Source organism: Paroedura picta, chromosome 7 (assembly GCF_049243985.1).
Source record: "Paroedura picta isolate Pp20150507F chromosome 7, Ppicta_v3.0, whole genome shotgun sequence".
In the NCBI taxonomy this organism is placed as follows: Eukaryota; Metazoa; Chordata; class Lepidosauria; order Squamata; family Gekkonidae; genus Paroedura; species Paroedura picta.
The window spans coordinates 94,507,926-94,525,717 of NC_135375.1; the positions used below are offsets into that span (position 1 = coordinate 94,507,926).

Here is a 17,792-nt window from a genome sequence, read left to right on the forward strand (position 1 = left end):
GCAGACAGGAAAACAGGATGGTAAACAGTAGGCAACGTTGATGTGTAACTCTTCCAAAATGTTATGTTCACATACGCTGCATGATGCATTGCGCTAACAACTGGAAGTAAGCCGGACCCATTTAAATTAAAGCACCCTAAACCTCCTCAAGTATGGAAGAAACTTTCGTTTTCCAGACAGCTGTAATGTTCCTGTTTAATTGCCTTTATTATCTTTTTTTATTTTGTCATTCCCACACAGCTTCTTTACCAATCCCTCACTGCCCCGTTTTGTCAGTGTTTTCCCCGTGCTTTTTCAGAAACCTGTTTCCCCCAGGTTTTAGAAAGAGTGGGGGGAACACTGAAAAACCAGGACAACAAGGGACTGCTAATGAAGCTATTTGTGTGTGTGGGGGGGGGGGCAAGTAATATGGGAAATGAAACTGGAACATTAAGGCTGTCTGCAGAATACCTTAAATTACTGATTTTAAAAATATATTCCAAGTATTTTCTGAACTACAAGCTTCTTAATAGTTATTGTAACAATTAAAGCATACTGAATTACAACTGAACAGAACCTTTATATATCCTAAGAACATGATTTGGACTTCAGTTGAGTTAGTTGGCTTAAAAAAACTGAAATGCAGTCGCATAACATAAGATCGCCAATGAACAGCCCAACAGAACTAGGAAAGCAAAATTCCATGACCATGTGAGCAAAGCTGCCTAAGTCAAAGTGGAATGTGAGCAATCCCAATCGTAATGGCCAGTTTTCTTCTTCTGGTGTGGCTGTCGATTCCTGAAGGGGGTGGGTACAATTCAGTTTGTTCTCTTAGCTGTGACTCTGTGAATGACGCTGCTGGGTGTTTCACTCTTTTTTATTTTTTAAAAATTAGGAAAACAGTGAGGGTACCGAAAAGGGGAAAAGGAAAAAATGGGTGATACAATACAATTACATTTGTCACAGATAACCATGTTGTACATAATGTCCAGGACAGAAGGAGCCATTAAGGAGCTAGAAAAGATCCCTAACTATAAGGATGTGCTTTTGGTGTGTATGAACAAGATAATTAATTGCTGACACCCATGATGAAGATAATTCTCTATTGCTATGCACGGGTGTAAATGATGGACGTAGAAGAAAATAACAGTAAGAAAGTTGATTCTTTTGAAGTGTGGTATCTGAGGAGAGTTTCACAGATTTTATGGTCTGGCAATAAAGGAAATAAGCGGGTTCTAGCTCAAATCAAGTGTGAACTCCCCCTAGATGCTACAGTGACTTAACAGGGGATACTGTAATTTGGTCACATTACAAGCAGGCAACCTTCGGTTTTTAAGACCTGAGCAAGGACGTTAACTGTAGGATGTTTTGGAGGCCATTAATTCATAGGGTTCAGACGTGATCTAACAATACTTAACACACACATAGTTTTAGGAGTTTTAAAATTTATTGAAGGGTAAAAATGAATGAGAGAATCTTACTTTTACAGGTAGATTGCCAAAGTGAATTAAGCATGGTTAATGCATTTCTGATTATTACAGCAAAATGTACAAGGAATAGAAGATTCTTCTTACGATACATGCACTAAACTTTATAAAGATTCTTACTTGAAAACTAGCAAGAAAGCCCATTGCAACCAGGAATGCAATGGATGCTAGGACCCAGGGGACACCGGCAGGCACAGATCTCTCTCTCTCTCTCTCTCCCTCTCCCTCTCAGCAGGAGCCATAGGAGGTAATCAGGGCTCCTTCTAGCAGGGAATCAAAGCTCCTTTCTGTCTGTCTGTCTCTCCCTCACAGCAGGAGTCATAGCAGCTAATCAGGGGTCGTTTGTGGTTTCACAGGGCTCTCTGTGTCTCTCTCTCAGGCATCTGAAAACAAAGTGGCTAGCGTCCAGGGAAGGAGGGCAGGAGCTGGAGAGGGAGGACCAATCAAGGACACTCTCCACCCCCAGGGCTGTTTCACAAATATTAAGAGGAACAATGGATAAGGATATTTTATCTTAAGTAATCAGATCTTTTAAGGTGGTTTGTTATTTAGAGCAGAATACAAAATACACACATAACATACAAACACACAAACCCTTCAGTTTTGTCTTTGATAAACTGCCAGTGGTTATTGGAAATTTTAGGAAATGTCTAAATCTCTCACCCTTCCTTCTAAATCTAACTAAGTCTAGGAAAATTCTAATGTGTACAACTCATAGATAACCTGATCTATGATTCAGCCATATGCTAACAAATACTTCTGGATCAGAAATGTGTCAGGATCAGTACCCAACCTGACCTATGATGCACAAATGCATGTAATCAGTGCAAGGAAATCCTTACTGTGTTAGACTGTTTATGTACTGGGAACTTCACTGTCCCACCTCCCATGCAGGAGCACAAATTGGGAGTGGATGAGGTGCACCAGGCCAAATGCTCCCCCATGTGGGTGTAGGAACAGGTGGGGCAACCTGCCACGACTAAAACTCCAGCCTGCAGCTCGGCATGAAACCTCCAGTGCTGTTATTATCAAGGCGGGTATAAAAGAGGGTTAAAACCAGGCCAAACAAATACAGTAATGCAGCAAGAACACTTGGTATTCTTCTGTTCCAGCAGTATTTCTGGGACAAATAGCCAGGACAATCCTGAACAATTAAGCAACTTCAAGAAGAAGAAGAGTTGGTACTTATATGCCACTTTTCTCTACCCCAGGGGTTCCCAAACTTATCTGGCCTACCGCCCCCTTTCCAGAAAAAATATTACTCAGTGCCCTGGAAATTAATTTTTTTAAATTTTAATAGTTATTCATTGCCCCCAAATGCACCTGTGGCCCATCGCCGCCCTCCTGGATCGCTGCAGCACCCACCAGGGGGCGGTAGTGCCCACTTTGGGAATCACTGCTCTACCCGAAGGAGTCTCAAAGTGGCTTACATTTGCCTTCCCTTTCCTCTCCCCACAGCAGACACCCTGAGGGAGATGAGGCCAAGAGAGCCCTCATATTACTGAAGAAGAAGAGGAGTTGGTTCTTATATGCCGCTTTTCTCTACCCGAAGGAGTTTCAAAGGCTTCCAATCGCCTTCCCTTTCCTCTCCCCACAATAGACAACCTGTGAGGTGGGTGATGCTGAGAGAGCCCTGATATTTCTGCTTGGTCAACCTGACTCAAGAAGGAGCATGCCCATGCCATCCTACTCCCTGGACGTATTGATCAGCATTTGACAACATAAAAGAAGGAATTCATGTTTCTCTTTCCTTCCACCTTTTTTTTTTCATTTGATGATTACAGACCTAAATTAAATTCTTAGAAGAGTGACTCCAGAGTTTTCTACTTCACAAAGCCCTCAATATTGAAAATGGAATGCAGGATGCCAACTGCTCTCTATCTACTGTCTTTAGAACTTTAACATGAATGTGGCCAAAATCATTTGAAACATGGGTGCCACCTGCAACCACCATAAATCACTAAACCTCAGAGGTATCCACAACCATGACATAAGGAATGCCTGGATCCTAAATGTAGAAGCAAGAGCCACTGGAATCCTTGTGAAGCACTCCATAAGCACAGTCATGAAAAGCATCTTAATTAAATTGATTCAAGAAGCTATTAAACAGGGAATCTTTATCATGCCATGTGGATGCAGCTGCTGTCCCTATGGAAATTCCATTATCTCATTCCCTTTTCACTTACCTCTGCTCCTGCTTATTAACAGATAATGTACAATTTCTACTTGTAGCTGATGAAGCAAGCTTTGACTCTTAAATGCTTGAATCTCGGAAATCTTTTTTTTCTGAAAGGTGCTTCATTCCTCGAATCTCGCTTTTCTACTGTAGGCTTACAAAGCTACTCATCTGAAACTATGTTCTTTCCCCCCTTATGTAGCTGTCCCTGTCTCAGCTGGAACATTTCCTGTTCTCCACCACCTTCAGACCATGTCTTACTCCAGTCCCAGATCTTCCTGCCTGCTCCTTCAATCGAGAGTTCATACCAGTAATTCTAATTAATGGCTCGATTCTGCCCACAGGTGCTAACCCTGCCCCTCCATGTCTTACGAGTTGTATTTGATCAATAAGCATTATTTTTCACACAGAAAATGTAAATAAAATGATTCTTCAACCTGGAATTCCTCCAGTGTAGGCTCAAATAACAGCGCATGGATCTCCAAAATCAATTCTGCAAGGAACATGGGATCATTTGAGTCATCTTCCTCTGATCCTATAACAACGGAAGTTCCCTTTAAAAAAGAAATCACATCAGAAAATCAACACAAATTCTTAAATTAAAAATAACAGTATTCCTGCACATTCCCTCCCACTTTTGCTTTCACAAGCAAATTAGGGCTGGAAAGAAGCTAGTTTGAAAGAAGCTGCAGTTTGGTGAGATATTTTTACTACCCGAAGAAGTCATGGCTTACAATTGATATTTTTACTAATTGTGGTTTAGTTCTTAACATCAAAAGTTTAGGTTTGACAGAAAAATAAATATTACATATATTTCAAGGTTTCCTCAAATTCATAATTTTTTGGGGGGGGAGAGGGGGGGCAACTTTACTCCTATGGTGTTAACAATTCAGAAATTCATACATTTCCAGAAAGAACTATCTACTTCAAACCTCTTGGCTCTAATGGAATGAGCATTACCTTCTTTTCTATAACTTCCGGTGGTTCGTCTGTATTCCATTTTTGTATGATCTCTGAGGGAGGTGTCCTTTTCAACTTATCAGTGAGATAATTCAAGAGACTAGTGACAGATTTGATTGCCAAGACGTGCATGGTATTGACTATAAGGTAGTCAGCAAGACGAATGAAGCTGGGGGGAGACAGCAAAACTTAAGTCTTTGCATCACATGGTCCTTTTGATGTGCTAAAACTTCCAAGACTTTAATAAGACCTTTCCAGAAGTAACTATCAAGTTAGAGCTGTGACAAGCATTCATAGTTTGTTGAGGGTTAAAGGGACAACAACAGCTATAGTCTATATATCAAAAACAAACAGAGCAGATTTTCTAGATGTCATATGGCTGAGACCCTAAGGCTAGCTCCATAGAATTCCATAGCAAGAAGAAAACCATAAACCAATTTGGGAATAATTTAAGACAATTGCTTTCATCGATTCATGGGCTATAACTCGTCTTAGAATTATACTGTTATCATTGTCATTTATAGCTTCTGCCTCGGGGTATGCTATATGATGTGATCACTAGAAATGTTTTTTTAATGTTCCTTCCAGTCTTTAAAGTAAAAATCCGAAGACATTAAAAAAACAGGTTTGTGATTCAGAGGAATTCACAAAATAGAAAGGGAACTTCACAAAAATAACTACACAGGTGACTCTACCTGCCTGGCTCATGGTGGCGGAAGCGTAATCACCCACTTCTCCTCCTCCTCCACTGATCTGGCTCATGTGGCAATGGGGGGCTGCTTCTCCCTTCTCCAGAGTGGCAGCCAAAACCTCTGCTGCTTTTTTCCTATAAATGCCTGTATTTTGTGGATTTTTTCTGCAAAACATGGGAGTCCCTGGTAGAAAAATTCCTTGGTGTACCTGGCCCTAGTCTTTGGGTTTTCTTATCTGTATAGGGCCCAGATTTGTAATTAGATAGATGGTTACTTCTGGAAAATTTGAAAACTCTAAAAATATAGGGAGGGGAATCAAAACAGGAAAGGTCATGTCTGATGACACTCAGAGGCGAAGAGAGAGAAAAAAAATCAATGCTCTAATACAAGCCACTGCTGATTACCTGGCAGGTGTTTGTGTGTGTGTTTGATGTTGGCTTTGGATACTGACACCTGGCTATCTGGGTCTTTAGCAGCAGCTTGGAGTTCCAAGTGCACAGGGCATGCTTTATTTATTTGTAATCTAATTGATATGTCGCCCTTCCCCAAATGACTGGCATTGGCTTGGACATCAGCCCCAAGACACTGTTGGTGACCTGCCCGTTGGGCCAGCCCAAAGCCAGGGCCCAGTTGGGGAGCAGCGGATGAGAATTCTCTCCCTTCATATCTGTTTATTAATTTATTTTCTTTATAGTCAGACTTTCTACATAATAAGAGAAAAATATTGTTCGTTTTGCTAAAATGCACTCATGATACCAACCATGTCAACCTTATACACTGAGCTCTTTTGTTGGCTTGCTCTGTATATGTCATTTTTTCAGGCTGTTCGCCATACGGATCTTTTTCAACGTGAGGAATGAGGACATTCGCGCTAGCTAGTCTTGTTACCATTGTTACCTGTTCTGAGGAAAGTATAGGTGCATATTACTCAAATGGTTGTAGGCATTATGATAAATACTGATTTGGTTAAAAGAATAACTCATTTCATGCGCAGATTACAAGCCGCATGGTTGAGTTTTGCCACAAATCACAATATCAAGAAATAATTTAAATGTGTAGAAAAAATATTTCCATCTTGAAAGAAAGCCATAATATATTCACTTTTAATCCAAACATTAACTATTTCAGTCTTCTGCAGTACCAAGCAGAATGTTACAATCCCCCCAAAATAGTCAATGGTTCGGTGTACTGCAATTAGAACAAGCTTCAGGTTAGAAATACAAATGTTCTGGTATCATTTTCAAAAGGTCAGTTTTCTACCTGTACTTGCGACAGCATACAAGTAATCGTCGGGGGTAAAACCAGACTCAAGCAATGCGGTTCGACATGCACTCCTGACCACTTCTTTGGCTAATTCTCTGAACTCTGACAGCCTTGATGACACCTGAAATTGATGGCAGAGAAAATAATTGATACAAGTTATCTTCAAAAAGGTATCTATCAGATATATGCCACTGGAACCCACTTACATCTTGTAGGTGTGCAATCTGAGTGCCTTTGAATTCTTGCAGTGTATACAAATAGCCCTTTTCAACTTCACAAAAGGCCAGGTCGCCGATTCTATAACACATTTCTTGGATGTTAAGTAACGCTGGTCTCAAACACTGCAAAACAGCAGGGATAAATTATTGAGGCAAAACTTTAAAATACTAAATAAAAACTTGTTGAATGAGATCTCGGCTTTACAAAGGACACTTAAGTGGGCTTATGAGCTTCTTTGGATTATGAAACTTGGTGATACTCCATAAAGCATGAATAAGCATATAGCTGGGTCTGCATACAAGAGTAGCCAAATTTCTTTGCAAAGTGGATCTGAAAGTCACGCAACAGGAAGCTGCCCAGGCTGTTCCCCTAAGGCAGTGCCATGCCAGTGTGGTTAAATGGGCACATGTAAAAAAGTTGAAACTGACTCCTGACAAGATGGAGGTGATGATGGTTGGGAAGATCTACAGATGGTATGGTGCTTCTCAATAGGTGTTTACTGGCCATTATTCCTAGAGAAGCAAATTAATTCAGCTGCAAAAAAAAAAAATGCTTTCTTCTATCTTCATTTATCCTGAAAGATTCCTCTTTACTTTGACCTAGTTGATCTGAACATGTGGATCAATGGCACAGTAACCTTCAGACTAGACTACTGTAATGAACTCCAACTGCCTTGCCCTTGAAGAAAACACAAAATTCAAGTGGTACAGAATGCCACAGCTGCATTAGTACTGGGATCTAGGTAAAGAACACATATTATAAATATATTCTGCAATCATTCCACTGGTTACCCATTCATTTACAGATTCAGTTAAAGTACTGGCTAATAACCACAATGCTTTTCATGGCCTAAGTCCCACAGATCAATAGGGCAGATTCACTCATCTGAGCAAAACCTACTGAAGGTGCCACCATGCAAAAGAATAAGATCAACAGTTGCCTATACCTGATCATTCTCTGTTGACCCTGTCCTGGCCGAATGGCCTGCATAACAAGATTAGGACTGCATAACAAGATTCCACACACATTGTGGAATAAGGAACTGCTCAGGAAGGCATTTTAATAAAGAAAATGCAGTTTTTGAAATCACATCGTTTATTACTGAACTGTTCTTCAAATTTGTAGTCCTTTTTCATTGCATTTTTGTTGCATATAATGTGCTGGATCCAACCAGCTGGTTCACATAATCTTGACTAATTCCCCTCCTTACTACAGTCCCCTTCTACAACATGGCTTTTGTCCATGCAGGTCCCGTGATCTTCAGTGTAACTTTTTTTGGGTGGTCAAAGTTTCCTCCCTTTTTCAACAGTAAAAAAAAAAGCAACCTGGAGCCAAGTCATTATACTGTCAGTTTCACATCTTCTGATTGCATAATCCAGATTTATGCACTCTTTCTTTCATACCATTTTATTCCATATATATATATTTTTTTAATTCCTGGAGTCTGACCAAAAAAGGAAGGCTATAAATAAATTAAGCAAGTCAATAAATGTCAATGTCACGGAGCTGCTGCAACATGCCTACGCCACCATCTCTGAGGCTTTGCCGCCATCTGGAGATGGAATGCATGGGCAGAGCACAGCAGCCCAAAGCAATGCAAATCAATGCTCGTAAGACTAACAAGGGCAATCCAAGATGTCTGATCAGACCATTCCACAGCTTAGAACAGGGGTAGTCAAACTGCGGCCCTCCAGATGTCCGTGGACTACAATTCCCCCTGCCAGCAGGGGCTCATGGGAATTTTAGTCCACTGACATCTGAAGGGCCGCAGTTTGACTACCCCTGGCTTAGAACCTCAGAATGGATATCTTCCTCCATACATTTCAACACTAGGGACATTATACTTGTAATCTACCAGACCGCTTTAAACAGATGCAGCTCTTTTCACTGTGTACTCCAGTTTTAACCAAGTGTTCTGTCAAAAAGAAGATTTAGCATTCAGAACGTTCAAAGGACTTCGGATGTCTTATCTCGGTAACAAAGATTGCAATACATACAGCATTTACGATGAACAAATTCTTCTGCAAAGCTCGGCGGCATGCCTTGATTTTCTTGGTACGGACGTTCTTTCTCCATACATTAAACGACTTCCATTTGCGAAATATAGTAAATATAGTGATTTTGGAAAGCGCTCTGTGGTATAGATATTCCTGCTCCCAGCGAGCAAGTTCCAGATACTCAACTTCTCCGTTGCATGTGTGAATGACTGCGTTCGGGCTGATAGTATAGTAGTCTTTCTTATTAATGCTGTCATAACTTACAATTCTAGAAAAAGAAAAAAAAGAAAGGTTAATCCAATTTAATAGGGCACCCGCTAACAGAATTCACACCGGCCCCAAGATAGGAACGAGATGGAAATCGATGACAGTAATTTGGCTGAATGGGCTAAACTTACAGCCTTAATTAAAGAGAAAAAAAAACTGCAGTATTTTTAGATAGTTGGAAACCTTTTACGGACTTTCCGCATGAAATACGCAAAAGTGAAGTAAGGCTTGTGGTTTTGAGGGCTATGGGGAAAATATGAAAATAGAGAAAAAGGAGTGGCTTTAGGCTTTTTTGATGTATTAGCGTAGTGTAATAGATAACAATTGGATTTGTAATCATTAGGGTTAAGCTCGGAAACTTCTTCATTTCTCTTTTCTACATTTTTTCTTCCATTTGTAATTTATTTTTATGGCCTATATGTTATAGTTTAAGATGCCTTTCAATAAAAGTTTTACTTTGAAAAGAAATCAATTACAGTAATTTAGGTGCCAGGTTTTAAACTCTAGCTTAAAAAAAACTAGAACCTAATGAGAATACTAATTGGCTGTAAAGACTTTACATTTTCCTATTTAAAATAAATGATGTTTCATTCAGTTGCGGATAGTTTGCTTCTGAATAAAAGCATAACCAGGGGGGGGGGGGGGAGTGTTGCCAATGAGTACAACTCCACTGATCACTTTCTTCTCATATACCTTGTTTTACACTTTGTGGTTGCAATTGTTAGAATGCCTGACACTTTTTCTACAGACATCTGTTAACTGCAGATAAAGACTGCTAATGGCTTTACTATACTCACAAGAAAACTACACTAAGGTGTGTCTGCTATTTGCCATGCCAACGGCAATCTCTGTTTCCTCAGCCGTAAGGCACCAAAGATGACAACCTTGGTTCTTAACTATTATCTCTTTATATAATACACATCATGGGATTGTTGTGAGGATGAAATGGGGGGAAAGAAAACTGTCTATATAATCATCACCTCATTAGAGCAGGGATTCCCAACCAGGGGTCCATGTACCCATCCTGCTTTAATGGCCTGGGCCACAAGCTAAGAAACTAGCTGCCTTTGCCCAGAGGGCTTCATGGATAGGCTGTGAGTGCCAAAATTAAAGAGACGGGAAGTTGGTTGTGGTGTGGTATGGGGGATCTGGGTTGTCTCAGATCCTGCCCTTCTTTCTGGCCTACATGAGGTAGAGCAACCATACTAGTCTTAAAGGTGGGGGGAGGGAGCGAAAGGAGGCTGAAGGGTATGGGTGGTTATGTCACTTCTGGGGGGGGGCATCGCAGGAAGGACTGGCCAGCAGACATTACTTCTGAGGATCCTTGAAGCCTGAAAATTTATTTCAGTGGCTCCTCCATGGTCAAACAGTTCAAAAAGGCTGCATTAGAGGATGAGCAAGATAAAATGGGGACAATAATTTTAACAATTGTACTCATAGACACAAGATAACAGTAAAAGGCAGGTCATACTTTGGCATCCCAGAACGCTGCCTCTGTATTTTACTGCCTGGGTAAATATCAAATAATTGTTAATGTCCCTGGTGTGATTTTTTTTTACTTTAATTCAGCAAAATGCAAATTCCTCTTCCAAATTGTTCTATATTCAAATTATGTTTCCAAAAATCAAATATATAGGATAACTATTCCATATTTAAATTGATAGGTTCTCCATCAACTGTGATAGCCAAAACAGATGTCCAGATCGATGTCCTTTGAGCTTAAAACGGTCAGTGAGGGAAGCATCCTGGACCTCATGTCAAAGACGGGATAGGTGCTCGTGGATTCGGACCTTAATTGGTCTTGTAGAGATTCCAATGTAAATGTATTGACATGGGTACCAATGTTCAGATATTAACAGGCTTTTATTACAAAGAGAGAGCTACTACATTTTTGCCACGGATGCAGGGGGTTTGAGAGGGCTCAATACAACTTAGAACCTAACATGTTTCTTGTGATTGGTCCCTTTAAATTTTACAAGGTGGAATGCACCTGCTGTTTAGCAACAGATATTTATTAGTTGTAGCATATTGAAGAGGTTGGAGGCGTTACTAAGCATAATACAGATCCCTGGGGAAACCAGCCAATTTATACTAAAAAGTAATTTATACTAAGGGGTAATTTTGGAATATGTCTTAGAAAAAACTGTTTAAGAAAATATGTTGGTTAGAATTGTTAAACTCTCTGAGAAACATCATTGTTGTGAATTCTATAAATATACATCAAATATTGTTTATTATTATTTCTCAGGTGATCTCTTAATCATGAACAGCTCTGATTGATACCTAAAGAAGAGAGGTGGGGTAACATTCAACATGACTCATATTAATTGCTGTATATATTCAACAATAGACTGAAGAAACAGCCTTTACCTTGAAAACGGGTTTTTTTAATCCGGACCCTGTTTTGGCTATCACAGTTGCCTGAGAACATATCCATTTGAAAATTGAATAGTTATCTTGTATATTTGATTTTTGAAAGCATATCAAGTTGAATATAGAACAATTTGGAAGAGGAATTTTCAGTTTGCTGAATTAAATTGAAAAAAATTCACATCAGAGACATTAGTCAACAATTATTTTATTTTTTGCCTACACACCACTCCCTTATTGATTCTTGCTGGTTTCCTTAGAAAGTGGTTTGCCTTATTCTTAGCCTATGGGTGAAAATCAAAGCAAATTCAATCAAAATATCCATTATTAAATGCATTCAGAATCACCGCTCTTGAATAAGGAAATTAAATTAAGCAGTGCAAGGCATGTTACATTCTACACTCCCTTGAGGAAAGACCACAAAAGCTGTTCTGAAAAGAATGTTAGAACAGGAACAAAAGTTTTATAATTCACCTTAAACGAAAATGTACTGTATGTAACAAAGCTGATCACCATACCACAGAAACAAAGTCACTCACTTCAGCTTGAATGCATCATAATCAATGGATGATCTAGGCACTGCAGGGGTCATGTACAGGAACCCAAGATTTTTATTCTCGCATATAATTTGTATAATTTTCAGGGGTTCTGTAATATTAGCTTTCACTACATCTTTCGGTTCTTGAAACGTAACTGTGGGAGGAATGGGGCTTGGGAGGCAAGCACCGATCTTGACTGCACTACGAGGCTGTTTGGGAGGAGTCGGAAGTGGAGCTTTCGCACTCAGTAACTGTAAAAGTAAAAGACAAGAATTAGAAGTGAAGTGTGAATTGGGTATTATCTTGGCCAGGAATTTTTCCCTAGGTTCTGAATACCAGGGTCAGGCCTAGACACAGTGGGGAAGAACTAAATTCCCACACAGACAATGGCTTTGAGTCAGGGATATGTGCAGATAGTGCCCAGAAAGGAAAGCATGGCTGATAGCATTGCTTCAAATCATAAGGATGTTACTGCCATTCTAAGATTGTGGGCAGATATGATTATTTAGTAAACTCTTGTAATTGTCCTTCAGAGGCTATTGGGACATGCATTTTTTCAATTCCAGACTGGACAGATTTTTTATTTCCTCTCTCTTTGGCCCACTTGATGAAAACAGAAAGAGTTGTCACATCTGTCCCAGATGACAGTTTAAAAAAAAAAGACTTAAGACTGCCTAAGGATGCTGAGAGCCACATTTCCAATTATTATCTGGGAGAACCGCATTTCCTGCAGTCCATGGCATTACTCAAGAAGTGACCTGTCAAATGACACGAAGAGAAACACAAAAAGCCAAGCTGACGATGGCTGAAAGTTCTATAACGTTTATTAAGAGTCAAAACGAGTCCCGGATTATATAACTCGTTTTCAACACTACAAATAGTCTTCTCCAGTGACTCTGCAAACAAATTAAGCATCCTTATACATGTACAAACCATTTTCATAATATTTTATGTAAACCTTTGCTGTAACAATAATTACAAAATATATTATCTGCCTACCTGAATACTTTGATTAGACTTGACCTTCAACTAACCATGTGGATTTGAAACAATATATATATATATATTTCCTATAATAACAAACATATGTAATATATCAATAAATTCCTAACATAAGGTCACTATGGTAAACAATATGTAAAAAATAAAATCCATACTATTATTACCTAATAATTTTCAAGGACCACAATGGTTCCAATACAATACAATACAAATTTTGATTGTATTGGAACCACTGTGATCCTTGAAAAGTATTATTTAAAAATATAATGGATTTTATTTTTGCATACTGGGTACCATAGTAGCCTTATGCTGGGAATATTACATATGTTTATTATTTCAGGTAGAAATATATTGTTTCAAATGCACATTGTTACTTCAATGACAAGTCTAATCAGGCAGGCAGATACTATATTATATTTTGTAGTTATTTGTTACATCATAAAAAAGGTAAAGGTAAAGGTATCCCCTGTGCAAGCACCGAGTCATGTCTGACCCTTGGGGTGATGCCCTCTAGCGTTTTCATGGCAGACTCAATACGGGGTGGTTTGCCAGTGCCTTCCCCAGTCATTACCGTTTACCCCCCAGCAAACTGGGTATTCATTTTACCGACCTCGGAAGGATGGAAGGCTGAGTCAACCTTGAGCCGCCCACTGGGATTGAACTCCCAACCTCATGGACAGACAGCTTCAGACAGCATTTCTGCTGCTTACCACTCTGCGCCACAAGACGCTCTTTGTTACATCATAGGTGCGCATAAAGTATTATGAAAATGGTTTGTACATATTTTAAGATGTTTAATTTCTTTGCAGAGTCACTGAAGATGACTTATACTGTTGAAAACGAGTTATATAATCTGGAACTCATTCTGACTCTGGCACGTCCTTAATAAACATTACAGAACTTTTAGCCATTGTCAGCTTGGCTTTTTGTGCTTCCCTTCATCTGTGGCATTAGGCCTGCACCTCAGGGAAGCCTGCAGTTCACCCATTCCTTTTGCAGTGACTGTTTCAGGATGAGAGCCACTTGCTAGCTGCAAGCCCCATCAGGCAAGGGCCTTGCCCATTTTCCCGAATCATGGAAAACATTGCTTAAAAGAGCCACAGATAACAAGTCAAAGAGTCACAGGAAGCTGCCAACCCACTGAATGAGTATCCCAGGCTGAGGATGTTATGCCAATATTCTGTTGCCCTCTGACTGTATATCACACACATGCTTCTGGGTACTACTAAATTCTATTGGGACAATCAAAGACTCAGAAAGGAAAGAAGCACACACCTGAACTTAGGCAATATTTCCTCAGCCCCAAGAACATGTTGGCCTAACCCAACATGGCTTTTCTTATGTTCTTAATACTACAATGATATATTTAACCAAGCAATACCTGTCTTTCCTTTAATTCTTCTGGCATCTCTGATACTATTGGTTCCACAATAACTGGCCACTTCCTTTTCTCAGCTGAAGTTATAGGCTGTAATTGTCCAGCAGCTAATAATCTTTCCCTGTTCTTCTGGTATATATATTCAGGTTGTTTGTGGCTCTGATGAATCTTTAACACAGGCTTAATTAAGGAGAAACAAAGACACTGTGAGAGCCGTTTCTCCATGAACACGACAAATTCTGCATTTTAAATTAACAATGAAAAAATGAGTCCAGTGACAATGTATCAGCGGCTAAGGAACTGAGAAGGTGAGAGAGAATATATAATCCAGCAGACCTAGGCACACCTGTTCCAAAAGGTGGCGCTCACCAACCCGGTGATTTTGAATATTTATGACTTGTCAAATCTGTATTTCAAAAGTTCCTAGGGCAATGCTCCAGGAATCTCATGGCCTTTTAATATACAAATTTGACCAATTCATTAAAAATGTAAATAATCACATGCCCACATTTAACAGCAATCTCCAAAGCAAACTCCTAGTTTGTTCAGTAACCTGGAATGTACGGTTGCCATCGTGTCAGCTTTAACCCGCACCAGTCATTTATTTCTTCTTACTGCCACTGACTACATCTGCAACTTTCAATCTGTCAATCAGCAACCAAAAATTATTAAACTGGAGCCAGGAAATAAATTGCAAAGCATCTGGACAGGCTCTACACCCCCCTCATCCCTACCTCTCAGAGATGATCCCTTATCCCTTAAAAACATAATTTGCATCACAGTTTCTAATGAAGGATTCAGGATTACAACCTGGAGATCAGGATATCTATAAAAACTATTAGGAAGACACACCTTAAGGAGAAGCTGGACATTGCAATTTGACCATTACGGTTACACTTAATAGAAAAAGAGTTGGTTCTCTACCCGAAAGAATCTCAAAGCAGCTTACAGTCACCTTCCCTTTCCTCTCCCTGTGAGGGAGATGAGGCTGAGAGAGCCCTGATATCACTGCTCGGTCAGAACAGCTTTATCAGGGCTGTAGCAAGCCCAGGTCACCCAGCTTCCTGCATGTGGGGGAGGAGCAAGGAAACAAACCCGGCTCATCAGATTAAAAGCCAGCGCTTCTGACCACTGCACCAGGCTTGCTCTGTTCTCTGTTCACCAGAGATCACTTTGCTTTTGCTTTTACAGCAAAGCCTTCCCCTCCCAGCCACTTTCCAGTTAATATTTGGTCAAACACAATACCTACATTCATCTATCCAGCCACATGACTGAAAATATTTCAGAATTAGACATGAAGCTTTGTGATGGAAAGTGCTGTCATGCTGCTAATGACTTATGGCTACTGGGTGGCTACAAGCATAGATCGATTCAAGAGGAGATTGGATAAACATATGGAGCAGAGGTCCACAAGGTACTATTAGCCACAAGGTACAGATAGAACACTATGTCTGGGACAGTGATGCTCTGCATTGTTGGTGCTTGGGAAGACTTCTGAGTTCTAGCCCCACTGGTGGACCTCCTGATGCCACCTGGGTTTGGGCCACTGTGTGAGTGCTGGACTGCACAGGCCACTATGATCTAACATGGCTTCTATTCTGTTCTTATGGCAATTCTATAGGACATTCAAGAGAAGAGGCAAACAAAGGTGGTTTGCCATTGCCTGCCTCTGTATAGCAACCCTGGACTTCCCTGATGGTCTACATCTAAGTACTAACCACAGCCAACAATTCTTTACTTCCAAGAGCTGACCACATCAGTCTAGCCCGGGCCAGCCAGATCAGGGCAAGGCACAGTTTTTAAAAAGGTAAAGGTATCCCCTGTGCAAGCACCGAGTCATGTCTGACCCTTGGGGTGACGCCCTCTAGCATTTTCATGACACACTCAATACGGGGTGGTTTGCCAGTCCCTTCCCCAGTCATTACTGTTTACCCCCCAGCAAGCTGGGTACTCATTTTACCGACCTTGGAAGGATGAGTCAACCTTGAGCCGGCTGCTGGGATTGACCTCCCAGCCTAATTGGCAAAGCTTTCAGACGGCTGCCTTACCACTCTGCACCACAAGAGGCTCTTTAAGGCACAGTTACCCATGTGCAAATGTTAATGGGACAACACATCTATTACTGTGCACAGAACTCGAGTCAGAAGAACACACAAGAAGTTCAGTGAAATTTCCTATAATCCTGGATTCATAACCACCACCACCCATGCAGGCTGGTTTACGCTGATTCTGCACTGAGAAGGGGGTTAGACTAGATGGACATTATGGCCCCTTCCAATGATTCTATGAAAATTAGCCTACCAACGGCTCCAGTTTTATGGGCTGCTGCCGTTCTCTGGTTCTTTCTCGTGCTTTTGTATTATGTATGAATTTCAGAGCATGAGGATTTGCTGCCATCTCAAGTGGAGCCATGCTTGCCAGTCTCTTTCTTAATCCATTCCTTGAAGGAGAAATCCTTATATTTGTAAAAGACGGTTCTTCACTCGAAATTTCAGGATCGCTTCCATCATTTACAATGTCCGGCCACTGTGGGGTAGATTGTAAGGAAGGCAATGATACCTTTTTAGACATAGTCCACCTGGAAGAGAAAAATGTATCATTTTTAAAGCATAACACAATGGAACCATATATACAACATAAAACGATTTGTCCATGATTTATTTATTTATGTATTTTATTTAGATTTTTATACCGCCCTTCCCTACAGCTCTGGGTGGTTTACATAAAACATTTTGAAACATTTACATAGAACAGCAACAAAGGTCATCATAAAAATAAAACAAACCCATATAACATCAACACAGCGAGAAAAGGCAAACTTCTATGGGGCTGTTTGCTTAAAGAATCCATTTGGATAACACGATACTCTTAAAACAAAACAAAAAGGAAGACCCCCCCCCCCCAACAACATTTGGCATTAAAAACTGATTTGCTTTCTACAGGTATCAAAGCTGCAGAAGAAGCTATTAACTCTTTCTCTGCATCTGTTTTCCCTACAAATGTTCTTTCCCAGCAGTTTGTAGCCATAGCTATATGCCATTTCCCTCTAACGCTTGGAAAACAAAAAGAAACAACAGCCGGGAGAGGGACGGGAGCCTACAGCAACGGAGGCAGGCGAAGATGCTATTACGGCAAGGAAAGAGCTGCGTCAAGTAAGCCCTCCTTACGCTTGTTGCTGAATAGGGACGACTCTATTTCCGGAAATATCAGATATCCCCCCCCCCCAGAAAAAAAAGAATTAAGGAACTAAGCAATTAAGGAACTTCACGAACACCCTCGAATTAAAATTAAAAATTGCGTGTGGGGGGGGGGAGTAAAAGCCACCTGCTCCTCATGAACTCACTAAGTCCTACCTGCAGCGACACAAACTCTCAACCCTCTGGAGAGTCCCCCTGTCGCCTGGCAACGCCCCCTCCCAATACTATCCCATAGTTCCCCGGGCGGGACGCGAGGAAGCTACAAG

General features: G+C 40.5%; 1 protein-coding gene across 2 annotated transcripts in view; it reads right to left on the reverse strand.

Annotated features, from left to right (window-relative positions):
- DNAH6 (dynein axonemal heavy chain 6) overlaps positions 1 to 17,792 on the reverse strand; it is a 212,847-nt gene extending 195,055 nt beyond the window's left edge. Inside the window, exons 1-10 of one of the 2 annotated variants that reach the window (XM_077345452.1) lie at positions 17,683 to 17,792; positions 16,631 to 16,907; positions 14,333 to 14,509; positions 11,950 to 12,200; positions 8,774 to 9,041; positions 6,764 to 6,898; positions 6,555 to 6,678; positions 6,055 to 6,196; positions 4,603 to 4,771; positions 4,080 to 4,196 (exon numbers count right to left, since the gene is read on the reverse strand). In XM_077345452.1, coding sequence (XP_077201567.1) covers positions 4,080 to 4,196; positions 4,603 to 4,771; positions 6,055 to 6,196; positions 6,555 to 6,678; positions 6,764 to 6,898; positions 8,774 to 9,041; positions 11,950 to 12,200; positions 14,333 to 14,509; positions 16,631 to 16,900 — 1,653 coding nt within the window. In that variant the 5' untranslated portion in view covers positions 16,901 to 16,907; positions 17,683 to 17,792. Of the gene's footprint in view, positions 1 to 4,079; positions 4,197 to 4,602; positions 4,772 to 6,054; positions 6,197 to 6,554; positions 6,679 to 6,763; positions 6,899 to 8,773; positions 9,042 to 11,949; positions 12,201 to 14,332; positions 14,510 to 16,630; positions 16,908 to 17,114; positions 17,219 to 17,682 lie in introns of those variants that run through there. The other variant, XM_077345451.1, reaches the window with a different exon arrangement.